Source organism: Myxine glutinosa, chromosome 5, assembly GCF_964187855.1.
Source record: "Myxine glutinosa chromosome 5, kmMyxGlut1.1, whole genome shotgun sequence".
Taxonomy (NCBI): domain Eukaryota; kingdom Metazoa; phylum Chordata; class Myxini; order Myxiniformes; family Myxinidae; genus Myxine; species Myxine glutinosa.
This window is the reverse complement of record NC_136265.1, coordinates 179,992,581-180,016,634: the sequence shown is the minus strand read 5'-3', so window position 1 is coordinate 180,016,634 and position 24,054 is coordinate 179,992,581. Positions and strand designations below refer to the sequence as shown.

The 24,054-nt window shown below is 40.9% G+C and overlaps 1 protein-coding gene across 2 annotated transcripts in view; it reads left to right on the top strand.

Annotated features, from left to right (window-relative positions):
- LOC137426652 (lysophosphatidylcholine acyltransferase 2) overlaps nucleotides 1–24,054 on the top strand; it is a 126,394-nt gene that overhangs the window by 16,233 nt on the left and 86,107 nt on the right. The window contains exons 3-9 of one of the 2 annotated variants that reach the window (XM_068115394.2): nucleotides 7,277–7,306; nucleotides 10,331–10,551; nucleotides 15,410–15,522; nucleotides 15,722–15,782; nucleotides 22,042–22,100; nucleotides 22,236–22,270; nucleotides 22,457–22,511. In XM_068115394.2, coding sequence (XP_067971495.2) covers nucleotides 7,277–7,306; nucleotides 10,331–10,551; nucleotides 15,410–15,522; nucleotides 15,722–15,782; nucleotides 22,042–22,100; nucleotides 22,236–22,270; nucleotides 22,457–22,511 — 574 coding nt within the window. The remainder of the gene's footprint in view (nucleotides 1–7,276; nucleotides 7,307–10,330; nucleotides 10,552–15,409; nucleotides 15,523–15,721; nucleotides 15,783–22,041; nucleotides 22,101–22,235; nucleotides 22,271–22,456; nucleotides 22,512–24,054) is intronic. The other variant, XM_068115395.2, reaches the window with a different exon arrangement.

Below are 24,054 nucleotides of genomic sequence, written 5' to 3'. Positions count from 1 at the left end.
TAGATGGGTGATGAGCTGTGATCAGTTTCCGCCAGACATAATGAAAAGAGCTCAATTTTTGTCTCATCAGACCACAGAATATTTTGCCTCATGATGCTCTCAGAGTCTTTCTTATGCCTTTTTGCAAACTCCAGGTGTGCTGTCATATGCCTTTTTCTCAGGAGTGGCTTCCGTCTGGCCACTCTCCCATAAATCCTAGATTTGTGAAATGCTGCAGAGACTGTTGTCTTTCTGGTAGATTCTCCCATCTCAGCCAAGGAACTCTGTAGTTCTGTCAGTGGTCATTGGGTTATTGGTCACCTCCCTGACCAAGGTCCTTCTTCCTCCGTTGCTCAATTTTATCGGAGGGTTAGCTCTGGGAGGAAGAGTCTGGGTTGTTCCATATTCTTTCCATTTACTAATGTTGGAGCTCACGGTGCTCTTGGGAAGTTTGAACACTATATAAATTGTTTTATACCCTTCCCCAGATCTATGTCTCCTCACAATTCTATCTCGGAGTTCTATGGACAGTTCTTTGGACTTCCTGGTAGAGTTTCTGCTCTGACATGCACTGTCAACTGTGGGACCTTATATAGAAAGGTATGTTTCCTTATAAATCATGTCCAATCAATTGAATTGGCCACAGGTGGACTCCAATCAAGTTGAAGAGATATCTCAAGGATGATCAAAGGAAATTGGATGCACCAGAGCTCAATTTTGAGTGTCACAGGAAAGGGGTTGAATACTTATTCACTCAAGACATTTCAGCTTTTCATTTTTACTGATTTTGTAACAAAAATTCTAAAAACAAAATTCCACTTTAACATATGTGTAGATTGGTGACAAAAAATCTCACTTTAATCCATTTTAAATTCAGGTTGTAACAACAACATGTGAAAAAGTCAAGGGGTGTGAATACTTCCTGAAGGCCCTGCAGATCAGAACCATGTCCTGGCGGCAGAGTCACACTGTACATCAAGAACTCCATTTCTCACTCTGTGTACTGCTCTTACACCTACCAAACCCCACGAATATCTTTGGCTGTGACTTCCCCTCCACTCACACTTTATGTTTCTGTGTGTGTTGTATCGTCCTCCTAACAGTGACGACTCCATCTCCATCTCCATCTCTCTCTCTCTCTTAGATCAGACGACATGTGGACCAACTTTCAACCACTCGTCCCAACTCTTTTCCTCATATGTGGCAATTTCAAATGTCACCATGCAACTTGCTGGGTGTTGGTACCTCTCTCACCAGCCATGGCACTTCAGAAAATGACTTCTGTGACTCCATGGCACTGACTCAATCTGTGAATTTTTCCAACCCTGGTATCTGACTGTGGCAAATCCTCCCTTTTGGATTTTGTATGACCAACTTTCCCACCAATATCTCGTGCGCTTTCTCTGCTCCAATAGGCCATTCAGGCCATTCTCAGAGAGCTGCCGCAGCACCGCGTGTTAGAAGTTCACTCAGGAAGACTGGCAGGGACTGCAAACAGGCCTTTCACTTCAACATCTCATATCTACTCTTCCTGATATAAACTCAATATGGGAATTCTTCCACAGAAACCTGCTCTCTTATGCACAGATTAATGCCATCTCATCTTTAGTTATCATACCCTTCTTCCTGCCCATGGTACACTCGAATCTATTTTTGCTTCCAAATCTTGTACCCCAACCCCTCACTTTTGGTACACCACCTTCCCTGTTGTACCAAACTACTCCTGGACTCTTTTTTGCACCTGAGAATTTGGAGAAGGTTCTTTCTACCGTCGACTGTAACTCTGTGACTGGACTGAACGGCATCAGCTCACGTATCCTAAAAAACATGATCTTTCCTGAGAAAACCACATTTCCAAGCTGGCCGCCAAAGCCAGTTGTCAATTTGGCATCCTCCGTATTGTGAAGTCCTTCCTTAGTACCATTGAGCTCCTCACCACTTGTAAAGCTTTCATCCGCAGCTCAATGGAATAATGCTCTCCCCTCTGGGCAGGTGCTCCTGCCTCACACCTAGCTCGGCTTCACGCTATTGGAACCAAAGCGTTCAGAATCATTGGAATTTCCTGTGATGAAGCTGATTCTGAGGGCCTTTCATTCACTCACCGCAGGCAGGTTTGGTGGTCTTTCTGTCTTCTACCAACTCCTCTCTGGCCTTGCTTCCCCTGCTCTGTCTGTGCTCTGTCCTTTAAATATTCCTTCAGGATGCACAAAATCTGCCATCAAACTGCCAAAATCAAGGCTCTCTGCTCACCTTCACTCTTTCATTCTGCTTTTTTCCCACCTCTGGAACAAACTCCCTCACTCTCTTCAATCCATCTCCTCCCTCCAGGTCTTCAAAACAGCTGTTCACCACCATCTCTTATGTTCCCCCATCCAAAACCTTGATATTTTCTACCCCCGTTAATACACCCCAAATCCACCTCCTTCAAATTCTGTTTTCTTTCTTGAAAGTCATTGAGTGTCCATCTTGTTTATCCCATGTACCCCGCCCCAACCCTCTCCCTTCCACAGATCTCCCAATGTCCCTGTTCCCTGCTGTTGTTGTGCTTCCTTCTCTCCTCTCCCCCCCCCCACCCCCCCACCTCCTCTTGTTTGTCTCTCCCGCTCCCTTTATTACTGTACATATTCTATGTGTTAGCTCTTACACAAGCCTCGACTTGGGAAACAAAAAAGCGCTGCTGCTCTTTCACATCCTCTCTCTGCCCTTTTTACCTTGTCATTTGCTCCAGGTCATCTTCCATCTGCTTGGAAATCCACCATCACTGTATTAAATATATAAATAGCCCAGAGTGGGCTGACTATCATCCTTTTAGATTTGGGGAAACCTCCCTTGAAAGCCCCCTGATCCGAAATCGAAAAATCCAAGCCTGAGCGATTGTGCGGGCTACTGTCTTGTATTAATATGTGTCACGTTTCAGACCAGTCATCTGGGTGATAAGGGAAGGGCCCAGTGCTTTTCCTGAACTTCATCAATGATCTCCTTGACTCTCTGGAAAATCCCTTTTATATATTTGCTGATGACTCCACCCTTTGCCGTGCATCCTTCATCCTTCAGACAGACTGCAGCCTCTTTTTCCTCAGACCTTGAAAAAAATCACAAGATGTTGAAACACTTGGAATATGTCTATCAATCCTGACAAATCTCACACTTTGGCCTCTAAAGACGAAATTGGCTTCTAAAGCCTGGGCATCGTCCATTGTACAAAGCCCTTCCTTGACACACCTGCACTTCCATCCAACGACAAGGCAGCTTCATGGAGTACTGCTGTCTCCTCTCGGCTGGCTCCCCTGCCTCACATGTTGTGCAGCTTGATGCCTAGAATCCAAGGCCTTCAAGATTATCACAATCTCCCACAATGAAGCCCCCCCATACCCATGTATCTGCAGGATGCACACGGTCCACCATCAACCCCCTCCTTGTGAAACTGCCTAAATCCATAACCACTGCTCACCTCCACTCATTTGCTCTTTTTTTTCCACACCTGTGAAGCCAACTTCTGCATCCTCTTCAATTTCATTCCCACGTTCAGGTCTTTGAGACAGCCGTTCACCACTTTCTCAACAGATCATCCTCCTCCAGAACCCTGATCTTTTCTACACCTGTTTAATCACCCCACCCCTCCCCACAATTTTATTTTGTGTGCATATTATCCATCCCACATCCCTCTCCCTTCCCCCTCCCTCCCCCCCCCCCCAAGAGCTTCTCCACTTCCCCTCAACCTCACCCGCATCCCTTGTTTGCCCATCTCCATTTATATTCTCCTTCGACCCTGCTGTTGATATTGTTACAGCCCGGGGTTCGGGGTCCACCACGAGGGGGTTAGCCTCTGTTCCCTCCCGAACTTACCGGACCAGAGGCTGCTGCACACAAATAACTTAGTACTTCGGCAGGTTGTGAACCAGCAACTACAAATGCCAATTGGTCCGTTACGCGATAGCAGGGTGCAATCGTCTGACACCACTTAACTGTACCAGGTGACGGTTCCAATCTGGGAACGTACCCTCCGGCGGTGTACCACTTTTGTTCCTGGATGGAAATTTAGACGGCCAAGCAACCGTTGGTACCCACTGGGCTGATGCTAATTTTGCTACGGCCAATCACTACTCTGGGTGCGAGCAATGGCGGACCAGTGGAAGAAAGGACATTCACGGACAGAGGGAAAGGAAACGTTTAACAGTTTAATTTATTTACAACTATGTACAGTGCAACTTATCGGTAGGAAAGAAAAAAGGACAAGAGGCAGAAACTTAGCTTATTCTATGCCTTATGACGGTTACAACAAACAAACACAACATGGGCACCTAGCACACATTCATGGCGGAGGTGAGGGGAAACGAACGTTGGGATCCTGTTAGCAAAATGGTAACGATGTTACCAGTACCTTGTTATGTCCACTGCAACGACCCCGTCTTGTCAACGATCACCAAGCCGGCAAGATGGCCGCCCCCAGCACAAGCACAAAGAGGCAAGGGCGATCCCCAGCACGAAGAGGCAAGGGCGATCCCCAGCACGAGCATGAAGAGGCAAGGGCGATCCCCAGCATGAGCATGAAGAGGCAAGGGCGATCCCCAGCACGAGCATGGAGGCAAGGGCGATCCCCAGCACGAGCATGAAGAGGCAAGGGCGATCCCCAGCACGAGCATGAAGAGGCAAGGGCGATCCCCAGCACGAGCATGAAGAGGCAAGGGCGATCCCCAGCACGAGCATGAAGAGGCAAGGGCGATCCCCAGCACGAGCATGAAAAGGCAAGGGCGATCCCCAGCACGAACATGAGCAGGTAAAGGCAATCCCCAGCACAAATACGAACAGGCAAAAGGCGTCAGGAACCGTGCAGGTAAGAGCCAGTAACATGTGGAGAGAGAGCATGTCATGATCTTGTGCAGAGTAGGAGTATGTTGTGGTCTCGTGCAGAAAGTCCGATGACCATGTGCAGAGTGAAACTGGCAGGCAGAGAGCGAAAAACACGTGCAGAACGAACAAAGTCCAAGACCTTTTTAGCCAGCAAAGAGTGTCATGCAGGTTGCAGGCATGTGCAGCAAGAACAAAGTCCAAGACCTATTTAGCCAGCAGGGAGCGTCATGCAGGCACGTGAAGAGAGAACAAAGTCCAAGGCCTTTCTGTCAGGCCCTGGCGAGGGTGGAGGCTGTTTCTGGGTGTTTTCTGGCTGTTGATTAGTGGAGTGTCACTCCCCTGTAACCACAAGCCCTCTCCAAAGTTCCTCTAGTGTTGATTAGTGGCCCATTGTCGTCACCCTGCCCCAAAAGCCCTCTCTAAGGGACTTTTACGTGGTGCATAACCCAATGGTCTTTGGTGCATTTGAAATGTTCCCTGTCCACAAAATGTTGTTGCTGGCATCCACCCTTGAGACCTTTGGTCTGTCTTCTGTCCTTCAAGACTTTGAATCAATATCTGTGTATGCAATCTTTGTGCATCTGCCTGGTGAATAATCCCCTTATGAGTGGACGGCCTCGCTTCCCATCTCCAATGCATAACGACAGACTAACCCATATAAGGGCAAGGGACTAAGATAATGTTCTGCTATGAAATTACTATTCTAAGGGACCTGTATGGTGGTTGTCATTACTTCTTAGCGGTTTCCCAAAACCGCAACAATATTTCTCCTATTTCTCTCTGCTGTTCCTTTTCTTATGTTGTGTTCTGATCCATTACGTGTTCTAGTTCCTCCACGAGCCTTGACCCTGCGTAAATAATAGAAAAATGGACATTTATTCTACCAAACCTCAAGCAACCTGGGTCTTGTTGCGTAGGTGGGCAGAGAAGTTCTAATCCATCCCCCATAAGATCCAGACTCGTTACCTTGTGATGTTTATCCACCTGGACCACCCGAGAACATGCGAGTGGCTTTGAGTGTACAATAGCGGGGTGGCTTGGGGTCAATTTTCAAGATTACCGTTACCGGGCGGACAAAAGCGCCATTTTTGGTGTGGGGCTTCCTTAGGGTATATCAGTTGATTTTAGCCGAGGAGCCCTCTCGAAATATGTACGTAACCATGGTAACACAAACAAATCCAAGATGGCTGCCGTTCATGATAAAATACCAATTTTCTTGGGTTGTAGTTGTTAGAGGAAAGCCAAATTGTATCAAAATATTACTTAAATATCAGAACCATGTCCTCAACATGTTCGGTCACCCTCCTGAAATATTAAAGTAAAACATAAAAATCCAAAATGGCCGCCATTTATGCTGAAATAGCAATTTCCTTGGTTTTTAGCGGTCATACGATGGCTAAATTGTACCAAAGTATGATTATATTATACCAGAATATTTTTATTGAAGCCCTATTTTTAAAAAAGATACACAAATAACCTACCACATATGGACAACATGGTTGTTTATTTCCCGTAGGTCTAAAGATCAAAGAAATCAAACTACATAATATTGACTGCAACATCCAAACTAATTGAATTTAAAAGTGATCTAAACTATTTTTTCTCAAGATAGTGCGTTCTTGAGACAAGGGTTTGAACATGGAAATAATGTGAATGTTTTAATTATGCTTTTATCCTAACCTTAATGTGACCCTTGTGGGTATCCGTAGTTATATACCTAATTTAGAGGGCGACATTGTGACTACAGGCTGTCTTTACTATACTGCTAAGCACATGTATTGGTGGAAAGTTTTCTGGCCTCCTTTGTTAACAATCTACATATTTTATGGTAAGTAAGCAACTTTTCAAGTTATTATCTTTAATTACAGAACTTCAGTGATCAAGTCAGGTTTTTTTTAGCTAAACAGAAGTATGTGTTTATGTACATTTGGTAACAATCAGCATAATTAGACAAGCTTAAACACTCCTATAAATAATGGCCTATGCAAAATAATCAACACAATGTGCACTATATCAGGAATTTAGAAAATTCTGGCTAATTAGATATTTTTATACTGCATTATATAGCACTTATTAACTTTACCCATGATAATGATTAATACGTATAAATCAAATATAATAAAAAGCAACTGTTAAACAATGCTGTTGCCCAGGCCATTTTTAAAACTACGGAAGACATTATAGGACATCATTAGTGAAAACAAAAAATCAGATGTCCTATCTTGACTTGAAAATAAATGTGATTGATTATGTGTTTTTTTTCTCTTTGTTATCACAATAAATTTTCCATATGGAAAGTATTATAGGACATCCATTGTGAATGCTAAATTAAAGCTGGATTAATATTACTTGTGAGTAAAATTTATATTTTTGCCAAACTCAACTTAAGTTATTTATATTGATATTATTTTAATGTGAATAATATATACTTTTTGCTCAATTTCAGAGCACCGATTGAAAGCCAAGGAAACTGCTGGTACGGATTGGATTCAGACATCGTGCCAAGAGAGACGAGCCCGTATACAAGATGGATCTAGATTGGAATTGTTGTATCATTTGTCAGCAACACACATCTGAACCTTTGAAATGCCCTTTGCAGAATCCTATAGCAAGTCGTGACATGACAGATGCTTATACATCATTTTTGACAAATGTAGAACAGTTCAGAGACATTGATGCACTTCCAACTAACATCTACTTTGGCAGTGATGTTACTGCTGCAGATTTTGTAACCCACCATGCATCTTGGCATAAATCTTGCCATTTGAAATATAACAATTCCAAGTTGACAAGGACGCAAGCAAAGAAAAGGGGTGTCCCCAACACTGTCGAGTCTCAAAGGAGATCAAGTAAGCGCCAAACGATAAACACAGCAAAGTGCATCTTCTGTGACAAAGGACATGAGGACGGTGAGCTCTCTCAAGTTTTAACATATGATGCTGAGACCAATATACGATGTATGATCACAGAGCTACATGACACACAGCTTCTTGCTCGAATTGTTGGAGGAGATTTGATTGCGATGGAAGCAAAGTATCATTTAAAATGCCTGACCCATCTGCGAAATCGTTACCGCAGTCTCGTCAGAAAGTTGAGTCGGGAATCACCAAATGTAAATGAAAAAGTGAATGAGTCTGGAGTGTTTGTAGAACTGACAAGCTACATTGAGATAGCTGTAGACTCTGGGACTTTCCTCTTTAAGCTTTCAGAGATTCATTCACTCTATGTGAATCGTCTTCAGGACATGGGTATCCACAAAGAAGTCAACAAGACTAGGCTGAAGCGTCAACTGCTGGAACACTTCCCAGAGGCACAGGAACAGAACGATGGTAGAAACACGGTTATTGTTTTCAAAGAAGGAATGCGAAATATGTTGAAGGAAGCTTTGAAAAAACGGGATTTCTCAGAAGACGCTGAGATTCTAGCAAAAGCTGCAACGATAATCCGCAAAGACATTTTCAACCATCAATGCTTCAAATTCACTGGCTGTTTCCCAACACAATGTCAAGAAAATTCAATGCCCCCAAGCCTCAAATCACTTGTCTCCTTTATACTTAATGGCCTTAACTTGAAAGATCAAGACAGATGTGAATCACAGGCTTGCCTCACTATAGGACAGACCATTCTCTACAACACAAAGAAGAAAACTCCATCTGAATCAGCTGTTGAAACAAGACATACTCTGGAGCATGAGCCACCTCTCCCCATTTACATTGGTCTCAATATTCATGGACTGACAAGAAGCAAGAAACTCATCCAGCAATTGTATCAGATGGGTATCAGCATTTCATATGACAGGGTTATGGACCTTGAGGACTGTATTGCCACATCTGTATGTGAGCGATTTGAAGAAGACGGCGTTGTATGCCCTGCTTTTCTCCGGAAAGGGTTGTTTACTGTTGGTGCCCTAGACAACCTAGACCATAACCCTAGCTCAACCACTTCACATGACTCCTTTCATGGGACTGGAATTAGTCTCTTTCAGTTTCCAACACAAACTGATCCTGGTGAGAGCAGACCACCTACTATGATACCCCCTTCTGGTGCAACACAGCAGTCTCTCCCGGTCAGTTATGCTTTTGTCCCTGCTGTAGCTTTAACAACCGCTGCAATTGAAGTACCTGAGAGTAACACAGAGCCAACCAAGACCTGCTTAAATGAGGCACTTATCCAGGAAAATAGTTGGGTCGAACATGCACTAGCACTGTTAGAGGAGGATGTCACCAATGAAGATGCCATCGTCTGGGCTGCCTATCAGGCTTCGCAGCAACCTCCCATAGAAGACCCTCCAGCTGTGTGTTCACTACTGCCTATGTTCTACGAAAAGTCTTCCACCGCCGCAATGATAAAGCACGGCATGGATGTCCAGAGACAAGCGATTGAGTATCTCAACCCAGGACAAATTCCAGTCACTACCTTTGATCAGCCTCTATTTGCCCTGGCAAAGTTTGTACAGTGGAAATGGCCTGATACTCATGGGGGAAAAGTGCATGTTGTTATGTTAGGTGGTTTACACACAGAAATGGCACTGTGGAACACACTTGGAGATATTCTGGAAAGTTTATTAAGTCTTAAAGATATTAAGATATTAAGATTAAGATAAAGATATTAAGTCTTAATCTAAACCTCTCATTGGTTTATAGTGGATACTGATTGTAATGGTAGGCGTGACATCCAATAAGCGACACGCCCAATTCTTGGGCTCGATATTTTGCACTCCTAATGATAATGTTGTATTTCCAGGGTACAATGTTTACAGCTTATCATTCGCAATAATTGATGACCTGGAGTTATAAGCAATGTATTCAAGCCAAAAGCATTCCCCCCCCCTAACATTGAGGGCGCCCTTCACATGAAATCACTGAATGTCCCTTTAAATTTACTGGTGATATTGTAATATCAAAATACACATTCAGTGTCCTAAAAATTGATATTTTGATACCAATTTTTGCTATCCATGACTTATATAACCCGGGAAATGTGTTTTTAATTACTGGATGGCGGCCATTTTGGATTTTTTGGTTTTACACGAATACGCGTAAAAATTCGCGAGGGCTCCTCGGCTAATATTGATTAATAGGTCATTAGGAGTGTTCATGCCAAATTTGGTGATTTTGTCCACCGTGTAACGGTAATTTTGCTAAGCCACCCTACTACAAATGGTGATGTCAAAGCACATTTCCTGAAATGGCTGCGTACCCGTCCCAAAGATTTCTGCACAGACTGACGGTATGAAGGTGTCACCACATCGATGGGGCTAGTGTTGGCGTGTGGTAGGAAACGCCTCGCACGAGTGAAGCTCTAACCCTCGTAAGTGGTTTTCATTATCGAGACTAAAGGTCCACGCCATCCTTGAACTACCGCCTCGTATGAATCCATATCAACACAAGTTACCTCGAACATCTGTGTTGCACATGTTTGTTCGTGTGTAATAATGAAGTATTCAATGTGATTCCCTTGGACAATCATGCTTGAGTTTAAACGTTTCTCATTCATTCAGGTCACTGTACATCTCTCCCATCAAGCTTCTGGGTCAGTGGTCGCTGCTCTGTCTGGGTCTCGGTCCACTGCACATCCGTGGGCGGCTCGCTTCCCCGGCCGAGGCTCCCCTGCTCGTGGTGGCTCCGCACTCCTCCTTCTTCGATGTGGTTGTGGCTTTGGCTGCTGGTTTTCCTTCCATGGTTTCTCGTGCAGAAAACTGCAGCATCCCACTGATAGGAAGTGAGGAGGGAAGGGAAAGGGTGTTTGCTTGGATATATGCAGGATTTGTTTGGAATGTTTCATGGAACATGGTACAAGTTGGAAAGAGGATTGACGAGAAGAGGAAGAAGTTCAAGGAGTGGCAGAAGGCGAAGGGTACGGGGGCAGAAAAGGCAGAGCATGAAAGTTATAAGGCAGCCAAGAAGGCTGCAAAGAAAGAGGTAGCAAAGGCGCAGGAGGCATGTAGGAAAATGTTCGGAGAATGCTTGGATTTGGAAGAGGGTCAGAGAGCGGTATTCAGGATTGCAAAGCACATAGCGAAAGAGAGGTGCGATGTGATGGGGGTGAGTTGCTTGAAGGATGAAGTGGGACAAATCGTTGTGGACCCAGATGGAATTAAAGGAAGATGGAAGAGATATATGGAAATGCTGTTGAATGCAGAGAATGAATGGGATGGCAACATAGAGAGTAACCCAGTTTTACGACCGGCAGAGAAGATAACTGAAAAGGAAGTTGAGGAAGCGATAAAAGCAATGAAGAGTAGAAAAGCGGGAGGGCCGACGGGAGTTGTGGGAGATATGTTGAAGGCAGCAGGAAGTTGGGGTGTGAAGAGAATGACAGAGATCTGTAATCTGGTGGTGACAGAAGGCCGCATTCCAGTGGTTTGGGAACTGAGTACCCTCGTCCCTCTATACAAGGGGAAAGGTGATCCTCTGGACTGTGGCTCGTATCGAGCGATAAAGTTATTGGAGCATGGAATGAAGGTATTGGAAAGGGTGTTGGAGAGGAGGATGTGGAAGAAAGTGAAGTTCGACGAAATGCAGCTTGGATTTATGCCAGGAAGAAGAACGACAGATGCGCTTTTTATTGTAAGGCAGTTGCAGGAGAAGTACATGGAGAAGAGGAAGAAGTTGTTTCTTGGGTTTGTTGATCTGGAGAAAGCATTCGATAGGGTTCCACATGAAGTAGTGGCATGGGCATTGAGGAAGTTAGGAGTGGAGGAATGGTTGATCAGAGTAGTGATGGCAATGTACAAAAGAGCGCGCACAGCTGTAAGGACGAAGGACGGGAACAGTGGTGAGTTTGAGGTGAAGGTGGGAGTGCATCAGGGGTCGGTACTAAGTCCACTACTATTTGTAGCTGTGATGGAGGTGCTGGCTCGGAACGTAAAGGAGGGTTTACCGTGGGAGTTGTTGTATGCAGATGATCTGGTGTTGATTGTGGAAAGAATGGATGGACTGAAGGAGAAGATGAACAAGTGGAAGGAATGTATGGAGACAAAAGGTCTGAAGGTGAATATCAGAAAGACGAAGGTGATGGCAAGTGGTAAAGCATGTGGCGAGGTGGAAAGAACTGGGAAGTGGCCGTGTGCTGTGTGCAGGAAGGGTGTCGGAGTGAATTCCATTCAATGTACAATGTGCGCTGAGTGGGTTCATCAAAAATGTAGTGGTCTGTGAGGGTCATTAACCAGTGTGGCAGTGACATTCAAGTGTAAGGTGTGCACAGATGGAGGAAATGTTGAGTTGGATCTTGGAGACGGTGTGAAGCTGGAAGGTGCAAAAACATTTTGCTACCTAGGAGACATGTTAAATGGAGAAGGTGGATCAGACTCGGCAACAGTTGCTAGAGTGAGATGTGCATGGAGGAAGTGTCGGGAACTGAGTGGCGTGCTGACGAGGAGGGGAGTGTTGTTGAAGCTGAAGGGAAAGGTGTTTGCTGCATGTGTGAGAAGTGTTATGATATATGGAAGCGAGACATGGGTAATGATCGTAGAGCAGCAACGAAGGCAGGAAAGGGTGGAAATGCGAATGGTTCAGTGGTTGTGTGGAGTATCGTTGAGAGAGAGGAAGACAAATGATGAATTGCGAAAGATGATGGGAATAGAGCCTGTGATGGATGCTGTGAAGAGAAAACAGGTTGAGAGGGTTTGGTCATGTGTTGAGGAAGGATGAAAGTGATTGGTTGAGAAGAATGATGGAAATGAATGTGGAAGGAAGCAGAGGACGAGGAAGACCGAGAAAGTCTTGGCTGAAGATGGTGGAAGAAGAAATGCGGGCAAGGGGAGATGGCAAGGGGATGGCAAGGGCAAGGGGAGATGCGGGCAAGGGGAGACAAGGGGAGATGCAGAAAATAAGGCAAAATGGAGAAGATCGTCATGGGACCCGCAAGGCTAACTCCTGCTCTAGCAGGGAAAATGGCCTTAAAATGCCTGTTGTTGTTTCATGGAACAGGAACAGGTGGAGTTACTTTCCAGGCTATGCTAATAAACAGGTGCGCCACGTTAACTCATCAACATCATGATCTGATTTCATAAGGAGATCACCTTTTGGCAAATGAAAGGAATCGGCAGCCATGTTTCATGAACAAGTCCCATCAGCGTTAAACCGGATATAGTGAGTTACATCAGTGAACCAGATGGAGTGTCTCTCACACGTGAACATTTGAGGTGAACGTTTCACATGAAAGGAAGCTCTGGGTTGAACCTGTGTTGGACCAGGTACCGTAGTTTGACGGTAAAGGAAATGAACAGTTTTAAGGCCGCAGACTTTCAGTCAGATAGTGATTAATACAGGGAATTGTCTCCCAGGAAAGGTAATGGCAGTGGAGGGGAGGAGAGATTAAAATTGGAATTGGATAGGCACCTGGATGTATTGGGGATGGAGGTGTACAGGTATCTTAGCAGCTCTTGTAGGTAGTTTCTGTGTTGTTCGGGTTAGGGTTAGTGACAGTGTGATGGATTGGGTTTTTTTTGGAGTTTTTTGTAAACTAGGTGGAGGCTCATGTAAGAGCTAACACAAAGAACATATAACTAAGGGAGCGGGAGATAAGATGGGGAGAGAGAGGGGAAGCACAGCGGAGAACAGGGACATTGGGAGATCTGTGTAAGGGAGAGGGCTGGGGCGGGGTACGTGGGATGAACAAGATGGACACTACAGGGACGTTCAGGAAAGAAAACAAGGGATTTGAAAAAGGTGAATTTGGGGTGGATTAACATGGGTAGAGAAGATCATGGTTTTTGATATGGGAGGATATGAGATGGTGGTGAACAGGTGTTTTAAAGACCTGGAGGGAGGAGTGGGATTGAAGGGAGTGGGGGAGTTTGTTCCAGAGGTTGGAGAAAAGGGGAATGAAAGAGTGAAGGTGAGAAGAGAGCCTAGATTTTGGCAGTTTGATGGCAGATTTTGTGTATCCTGAAGGAATATTTAAAGGACAGAGCACAGATAGAGCTGGGAGAGCAAGGCCGGAGAGGAGTCGGTAGAAGACAGAAATACCACCAACCTGCCTGCGGTGAGTGAGTGAAAGGCCCTCAGAATCGGTTTCATCGCGGGAGATTCCAAGGTTTCTCAAAGCTTTGGTTTCAACAACGTGAAGCCGAGCTAGGTGTGAAACAGGTGCACCAGCCCAGAGGGGAGAGCAGTACTCCATCAACCTGAGTTGTATGTGGTGAGGAGCTCAGGTGTGCCAAGGAAGGACTTCACACGACGGAGGATGCCCAGTCGGCGACTGACTTTGGAGGCCAGATTGGAAATGTGGTTTTCCCAGGAAAGATCATGGCAGATAGTGAGACCCAAAAGATTGAGCGACAGAACTTCTTGGAGAGGATTGTTCAGAAAATAGATGGGAGGGTTGTCCAGTTGGTCTTTTCGGAGAGACATTGTAAGAGTGTGCGTTTTGTCAGGATTTAAAGACATGTTCCAATTGTTTGACCAGTCTGTGATTTTGTCCAGGTCTGCAGAGAGCAAGGTGGCTGCAGACTGCCGATCTGATGGATGAGGAATGGAGCGGCAGAGAGTGGAGTCATCAGCAAAGAGATGGAGAGGATTTTCCAGAGAGTTGGAGATATCATTGATGAAGACCAGAAAAAGCACAGGGCCCAGAACACTGCCTTGGGGAACTCCAGCTGAACAGGAAGGGGAGATGAGAGAAAAACGCTGAACTGTGCTTTACATAACACAGGATGTGCAGACGAATAACAAGTTTCGTTTTTTTTGGTCAATATGTGGATCAGTTTTGAAGGAGATGAAGGCTATGACGTCATTGGTGTGTATATAGCGCATGTTAGTGCCATTTATTAGAGGGTACGTATGGTGCGGTGTCTCGTCATGAGAACCATGAATGTGCTCTCTCCCTCTTTGGGTGTTGCATGTTGTAAAGGACACCATGTTTGTTCTTCCTTGAGTCTTAAGTAAAAAGACACTCAGATGATTGATTTGCCAGTTCCTCAAACGTGTGATTGGGTTGGTGGAGGTTGAGGTACATTAAATATTTTTACTCTGGAATTATTTATCTTTTATCAGATGTAGGTTATCAGACAATGGTTCAATGTGTGATGGAAAATTTGAGATGATCGATGGTGTAAACCTCCATGGCTGCAGTGTCCCACAAACGTACAAGGAATCCACAATCAATGGTGTAATAGTTTGAACACTGCTCTGAGACTGGACGTTGGTGGTTCAAACCGAAATGGAGTCGTACCAAAGAGTTCAAAATGGTCCATGCTTTAAAAGACAAGCAACCATAGGTTGGCAGTAGTAGCCCAAGCTTTGAAAGGCCTATAGCGAGTATAGCGGTCTCATTCAATGTCGAGGTTTCTTGTATGTTATAACTTATAACCCAGGGCGGGTTGCCTCACCCTTCCTGGTTCGTCGGCCTGGATATGGCTCTGATTTGATGTCGCCCAAAGTCGTAGTAACCACCAAGTGACATCGGTAGCCATAAACAGGTGTCCATGATTGCTTTTTCCGAAACATTGGTATTCACGATCTGTTCCCAGTTGTCACGGTAACGATGATGTCTGTCATGTGCTTCAGGCCTACTCATGAGCACACAGCCTCTGTTAGTGTGGCGCAAAGACCCTGATGTATGTCATGTGCTTCAGGCCTACTCATGAGCACACAGCCTCTGTTGGTGTGGCGCAAAGACCCTGATTCGCGCCGTCGTGCAGTTAAAGAGATCCAGCGTCGAGCGACGGCTCCAGAGAATTGGCCTCAGGTGAGAATCCCGAGGAAAGCCTCCGTACGGCGGCCATATTGGCTCGTTACATGAGACGCATCTTAATTCATAGAATCATTGTTTTTTGTTGGTTTTGATTGCAACTGTTTGCACTCTTTATGTGATTATCTCAACAAGTGAAGCGCACCAAGGTTACGCGTAGCATTTCCTTTCAAGATGGCCGCCATGTTCTTCTCAGGTGCTCATCTTTCCTGAGGGAACCTGTACCAACCGTTCTTGCCTGATCAAGTTCAAACCCGGTACGTGCCGAGCGGGATTCAAACATGCAACAGGACATACAAATGAAAATACAATGTAATTGTTTGGGGAAGAGTTTAGCACTAACAGGACGAATGAGGGCGCTGTGAATCCATGTAGGGTTTTCCTCATCATCGAGCGGGAACACCCAAAGGAAGGAAAATGACTAAACTGGACCGAACAATGAATAATCAGTGGGGTTAGTAATTATAAACTTGAGCACAATCACAATAAATACTTATAAGTATATCAATAATACTAGTGGGTATGTTTACATATTGTGTAAGAAATAACAAACCGTGCTTCGTACATAGGTACATAATAAATAGAAGCTTTATAATTACAGGTAAGCATCACCGACCTCCTGCTGGATATCAATTTAGTTTATTTATTTTACGGAGGCGTGTACGGTTTTTACTTAAATTTTCAGAGATTTTTATTTCACAGTTTAGTAAGAAATTACAATTTTTAAATGCCACATATTCATTGACAGTTTTTTTTTAACGGTGTGTTCATAGTTTTTTACGTACGTTTTCATTTACAGATGCTTTTCTTTTTTTCATTCATGGACATTCTTGTCATGCTTATTCCACAGTTTACAGTTATAAAAATTACAATTTTGAAATGCTCGATATTGATTGAGGTTTTCAAAGCGTTTTTTAAATGTAAATTTTCATTTACGGATGATTTTTCTTTTTTTCATTTACGGACATTATTGTCATGTTTATTTCACAGTTTACAGTTATAAAAATTACAATTTTTAAATGCTGGATATCGATTGAGGTTTTCAAAACGGTTTTTTAATGTAAATTTTCATTTATGGATGATTTTTCTTTTTTTTCATTAATGGACATTATTGTCATGTTTATTTCACAGTTTACAGTTATATAAATTACAATTTTGAAATGCTAGATATTGATTGAGGTTTTTATTTCACAGTTTACTGTTATAAAAATTACAATTTTCAAATGCTGGATATTGATTGAGGTTTTTATTTCAGTTTACAGTGATATAAATTACAATTTTCAAATGCTCGATATTGATTGAGGTTTTTATTTCACAGTTTACAGTTATAAAAATTACAATTTTCAAATGCTGGATATTGATTGAGGTTTTTATTTCACAGTTTACAGTTATAAAAATTACAATTTTCAAATGCTGGATATTGATTGAGGTTTTTATTTCAGTTTACAGTGATATAAATTACAATTTTCAAATGCTCGATATTGATTGAGGTTTTTTTTTTTTTTTTTTTTTTTTGTTGTTGTTGTTGTTGTCTACAAGATCGAGGCTCGTGAAAGAGCTAATATTAATCACACAAAAAGACAAACCGACACACAAAACACAAAAAACAAGGAGCGGTAGACAAGATGGGGAGAGAGGGGGAAGGACACAAAAGAGAGGGGGAAGGACACAAACACAACATTTGAGAGCAGGGACATCGGGAGGACTTGGGGGGAGGTGGGAGAGGATTAAAACATATGAACACTGCAAGGACTCTGGGGTGAATTACCGGGGGTAGAAAAGATCAAGGTTTTCGATGGGGGAAGATAAGAGATGGTGGTGAACAGCTGTTTTAAAGACCTGGAGGGAGGAGTGGGATTGAAGGGAGTGGGGGAGTTTGTTCCAGTTTTTCACAGTTTACAGTTATAAAAATTACAATTTTCACATGCTTGATATCGATTGATGTTTTTTAACGGTTTTTTAAATGTAAATTTTCATTTACGGATGCTTTTTCTTTTTCCATTTATGGACGTTATTGTCATGCTTATTTCACAGTTTACAGTTATAAAAATTACAATTTTCAAATGCTAGATATTGATTGAGGTTTTTTTTTTAAACGTTTGTAATGTAAATTTTCATTTACAGACGCTTTTTCTTTTTTTCATTCATGGACATTATTGTCATGTTTATTTCACAGTCTACAGTTAAAGAAATTACAATGTTTAAATGCTATATATTGATTGAGGTTTTTATTTCACAGTTTGCAGTTATAAAAATTACAATTTTGACATGCTAGATATTGATTGAGGTTTTAAAAACGTTTTTTAATGTAAATTTACATTTACGGATGATTTTTCTTTTTTCATTCACAGACATTATTGTCATGCTAAGTCCACAGTTTATAGTTTTAAAAATTACAATTTTGAAATGCTAGATATTGATTGACGTTTTTAAAACGGTTTTTAAATGTAGATTTTCATTTACGTATGATTTTTCTTTTTTTCATTTATGGACATTATTGTCATGTTTATTTCAGTCTACAGTTATAGAAATTATAATTTTCAAATACTACATATTGATTGAGGTTTTTATTTCACAGTTTACAGTTATAAAAATTACAATTTTCAAATGCTGGATTTTTTTGAAATCCAGCATTTGGAATCCAGCAATCCAATCCAGCATTGAGGTTTTTATTTCACCGTTTACAGTTATATAAATTACAATTTTCAAATGCTGGATATTGATTGAGGTTTTTATTTCACAGTTTACAGTTATATAAATTACAATTTTCAAATACTAGATGTTGATTGAGGTTTTTATTTCACAGTTTACAGTTATATAAATTACAATTTTCAAATGCTAGATGTTGATTGAGGTTTATATTTCACAGTTTACAGTTATAGAAATTACAATTTTCAAATGCTGGATATTGATTGAGGTTTTTATTTCACAGTTTACAGTTATACAAATTACAAATTTCAAATGCTAGATATTGATTGAGGTTTTTATTTCACAGTTTACAGTTATCGATATTACAATTTTGAAATGCTGGCTATTGATTGATGTTTTTTTAACGGTTTTTAAATGTAAATTTTCATTTACGGACGCTTTTTCTTTCTTTAATTTATGGACATTATTGTCGTGTTTATTGCAGTTTACAGTTATAAAAATGACAATTTTCACATGCTAGATATCGATTAATGTTTTTAACGGTTTTTTTTAAAATGTAAATTTTCATTTACGGATGATTTTTCTTTTTTTCATTTATGGACATTATTGTCATGTTTATTTCACAGTTTACAGTTTAAAAAATTACAATTTCAAATGCAAGATATTGATTGAAGTTTTTTTTATTTCACGTTTTTTAATGTAAATCTTCATTTATAGATGCTTTTTCTTTTTTTCATTCACTGACATTATTGTCATGTTTATATCACAGTCTGCAGTTATAAAAATTACAATTTTCAAATGCTAGATATTGATTGAGGTTTTTATTTCACAGTTTGCAGATATAAAAATTACAATTTTCAAATGCTAGATATTGATTGAGGTTTTTATTTCACAGGTTACAGTTATAAAAATTACAATTTTGACATGCCAGATATTGATTGAGGTTTTATAAACGGTTTTTAATGTAAATTTACATTTACGGTGATTTTTCTTTTTTTCATTTACAGACTATTGTCATGCTTCGTCCACAGTTTATAGTTTTAAAAATTACAATTTTGAAATGCTAGATATTGATTGAAGTTTTTAAAAACGTTTTTTTCATGTAAATTTTCATTTACAGATGATTTTTCTTTTTTTCATTTACGGGCATTATTGTCATGTTTATTGCAGTTTACATTTATAAAAATTACAATTTTGAAATGCTGGATATCGATTGATGTTTTTTAAATGGTTTTTAAATGTAAATTTTCATTTACGTATGATTTTACTTTTTTACATTTACAGACATTATTGTCATGTTTATTTCACAGTCTACAGTTATAGAAATTACAATTTTCAAATACTATATATTGATTGAGGTTTTTATTTCACAGTCTACAGTTATAGAAATTACAATTTTCAAATGCGAGATATTGATTGAGGTTTTTTGAAACGTTTTAAAAATGTAAAATTTCATTTACGGATGCTTTTTCTTTATTTCATTAACGGACATTCTTGTCATGCTTATTCCACAGTTTACAGTTATAAAAATTACAATTTTGAAATGCTCGATATTGATTGAGGTTTTCAAAAGGTTTTTTTAAATGTAAATTTTCATTTATGGACACTTTTTCTTTTTTTCATTAACGGACATTCTTGTCATTCTTAATCCACAGTTTACAGTTATAAAAATTACAATTTTGAAATGCGCGATATTGATTGAGGTTTTTAAAACGGTTTTTAATGTAAATTTTCATTTACGGATGCTTTTTCTTTTTTTCAGTAACGGACATTCTTGTCATGCTTATTCCACAGTTTACAGTTATAGAAATTACAATTTTCAAATACCAGATATTGATTGAGGTTTTTATCTCTCAGTTTAGTTATATAAATTACAATTTTCAAATGCTTGATATTGATTGAGGTTTTATTTCAGTTTATTTATAGAAATTACAATTTTCAAATACTAGATGTTGATTGAGGGTTTTATCTCAGTTTAGTCATATAAATTATAATTTTCAAATACTAGATATTGATTGAGGTTTTTATTTCACAGTTTACAGTTATAAAAATTACAATTTTCAAATGCTGGATATTTATTGAGCTTTTTGAAACGTTTTTGAAATGAAAATTTTCATTTACGGACGCTTTTTCTTTTTTTTATTAACGGACATTCTTGTCATGCGTATTCCACAGTTTACAGTGATAAAAATTACAATTTTGAAATGCGTGATGTTGATTGAGGTTTTTTAAAACGTTTTTTAATGTAAATTTTCATTTATGGATGCTTTTTCTTTTTTTCATTAACGGACATTCTTGTCATGCTTATTCCACAGTTTACAGTTATAAAAATTACAATTTTGAAATGCACGATATTGATTGAGGTTTTCAAAACGGTTTTTTATGTAAATTTTCATTTACGGACGCTTTTTCTTTTTTTTCATTAATGGACATTCTTGTCATGCTTATTCCACCGTTTACAGTTATAAAAATTACAATTTTCAAATGCTAGATATTGATTGAGGTTTTTATTTCACAGGTTACAGTTAAATAAATTACAATTTTCAAATACTACATGTTGATTGAGGTTTTTATTTCACAGTCTACAGTTATAGAAATTACAATTTTCAAATGCGAGATATTGTTTGAGGTTTTTATTTCACAGTTTACAGTTATAAAAATTACAATTTTGAAATCCTCGATATTGATTGAGCTTTTTAAAACGTTTTTTAAATGTAAATTTTCATTTACGGACGCTTTTTCTTTTTTTCATTAACAGACATTCTTTTCATGCTTATTCCACAGTTTACAGTTATGGAAATTACAATTTTCAAATACTAGATATTGATTGAGGTTTTTATCTCAGTTTAGTTATATAAATTACAATTTTCAAATGCGATATTGATTGAGGTTTTTATTTCACAGTTTACAGTTATAAAAATTACAATTTTCAAATGCTCGATATTGATTGAGGTTTAAAAAAAACGTTTTTAAAATGTAAAATTTCATTTGCGGACGCTTTTTCTTTTTTTCATTAACGGACATGCTTGTCATGCTTATTCCACAGTTTACAGTTATAAAAATTACAATTTTGAAATGCTCGATATTGATTGGGGTTTTCAAAACGGTTTTTTAATGTAAATTTTCATTTACGGATGCTTTTTTTTTTTTCATTAACCGACATTCTTGTCATGCTTATTCCACAGTTTACAGTTGTAGAAATTACAATTTTCAAATACTAGATATTGATTGAGGTTTTTATCTCTCAGTTTAGTTATATAAATTACAATTTTCAAATACTAGATATTGATTGAGGTTTTTATTTCACAGTTTACAGTTATAAAAATTACAATTTTCAAATGCTGGATATTTATTGAGGGTTTTTAAAACGTTTTTAAAATGTAAATTTTCATTTACGGATGCTTTGTCTTTTTTTCATTAACGGACATTCTTGTCATGCTTATTCCACAGTTTACAGTTATAAAAATTACAATTTTGAAATGCTCGATGTTGATTGAGGTTTTTATCTCTCAGTTTAGTTGCATAAATTACAATTTTCCAATGCTAGATATTGATTGAGGTTTTTATTTCACAGTTTACAGTTATAAAAAATTACAATTTTGAAATGCCTGATATTGATTGAGGTTTTTAAAACTGTTTTTTAATGTACATTTTCATTTATAGACTTTTTTTTTTCATTAACGGACATGATTGTCATGCTTATTCCACAGTTTACAGTTTTAAAAATTACAATTTTCAAATGCTAGATATTGATAGAGGTTTTTTTTTTTTTTTTTCTGGTATGTGTCTACGTTTTCTTTTAGTAAATTCTCATTTGCGGACGGTTTCTGATGATTGTGGGTGGCATTGCTGCGAATGTGTTTCCAGGTGCATTCATCCCCGGTGTACCTGTACAACCAGTTATCATCCGTTACCCAAACCACCTGGTATGACTGTGTTTGCCATGGCAGTGGAAAAGTGAACAATTCTTTTACAAAAACTAAACATATAATATGTTTTGGCAGCAATGCCTCATTGAGTTTCCTTGGATTCCTATTCAGCTGAATCTGTTACCTTCACAGGACACGGTCACGTGGACATGGCAAGGATCTGGAGCGTGCGTAACAGATCAAACATATCTGCTGTCTCTCTTCCTTACTTGGTCACTTCCTTCTGATTTATTTTTCCTTCTCTTCCTGTCGATCCTTGTGATTCTGTCGCATCATGTCCTTCTCATCACTTTCTCTGGCCACTCGTGATTAGTCGCCCTTGCAATATCCTTGTATCTTCTGCCCTCCTCCAGGTTCAAGGTTCTTTGGCTGACTCTGTGCCAGCTGCATACTTCGGTGGAGATTGAGGTACGACCAGCACGGTGAAAGGACAGGCAGGCCACAGGATTTAAATTACTATGGTGAAAATGTCATGACATTGATTATTTATTATCATGACAAATATGATCACCTTGTGTAAAATGCCTTCCCTGAGCTAGACTCAGTTTACAGGAAAATATAATCTAAATCCATATTTCGTTTTACTAGTACACACGCTTCTTATGGGAGTGGCAGGAAGGCTCATGTTATTACCCTCTCTAGATTACAGTAGATCTAGGCTCGGGTCCGTTCGTCTGTGGGGGTCATGATAAGCATTTAGTGTTAAAGAGCAGCAACAACTGCTTTAAAATGTAATCACAGTTGTTTGTGGTTCATAATATTTTTACTTCTGGTAGGGGTGCCCCATGAAATGGCGTTTGTCCAAGCACGGCGTTTGTCCAAGGAGGAAAGACCCCTTGGGGAGGGGGATATTATTACGATTAATATTTAATTGACATATGTGGGCAGATTACACTCCCAGACCAGGAATCGAACCCAGGTCCCCTGGTGAACTGCACCTGTGCACTGGTATGGTTCACTAGAGCACCGGTATGGTTCACCAGACCAATGGTATGGTTCACCAGAGCACCTGGTATGATTTACCAGAGCAATGGTATGGTTCACTAGAGCACCGGTATGGTTCCCCAGAGCAATGGTATGGTTCACCAGAGCACCGGTATGGTTCACCAGAGCACCGGTATGGTTCACCAGAGCACCGGTATGGTTCACCAGAGCACCGGTATGGTTCACCAGAGCACCGGTATGGTTCACCAGAGCACCGGTATGGTTCACCAGAGCACCGGCATGGTTCACCAGAGCACCGGCATGGTTCACCAGAGCACCGGCATGGTTCACCAGAGCAATGGTATGGTTCACCAGAGCACCGGTATGGATCGCCAGAGCACCGGTATGGTTCACCAGAGCACCGGTATGGTTCACCAGAGCACCGGTATGGTTCACCAGAGCACCGGTATGGTTCACCAGAGCACCGGCATGGTTCACCAGAGCACCGGCATGGTTCACCAGAGCACCGGCATGGTTCACCAGAGCACCGCCATGGTTCACCAGAGCACCGGCATGGTTCACCAGAGCACCGGCATGGTTCACCAGAGCACCGGCATGGTTCACCAGAGCACCGGCATGGTTCACCAGAGCACCGGCATGGTTCACCAGAGCACCGGCATGGTTCACCAGAGCACCGGCATGGTTCACCAGAGCACCGGCATGGTTCACCAGAGCACCGGCCTGGTTCACCAGAGCACCGGCCTGGTTCACCAGAGCACCGGCCTGGTTCACCAGAGCACCGGCCTGGTTCACCAGAGCACCGGCATGGTTCACCAGAACACCGGTATGGTTCATCAGAGCAATGGTATGGTTCACGAGAGCAATGGTATGGTACACCAGAGCACTGGTATGGTTCACCAGAGCACCGGTATGGTTCACCAGAGCACCGGTATGGTTCACCAGAGCACCGGTATGGTTCACCAGAGCACCGGTATGGTTCACCAGAGCACCGGCATGGTTCACCAGA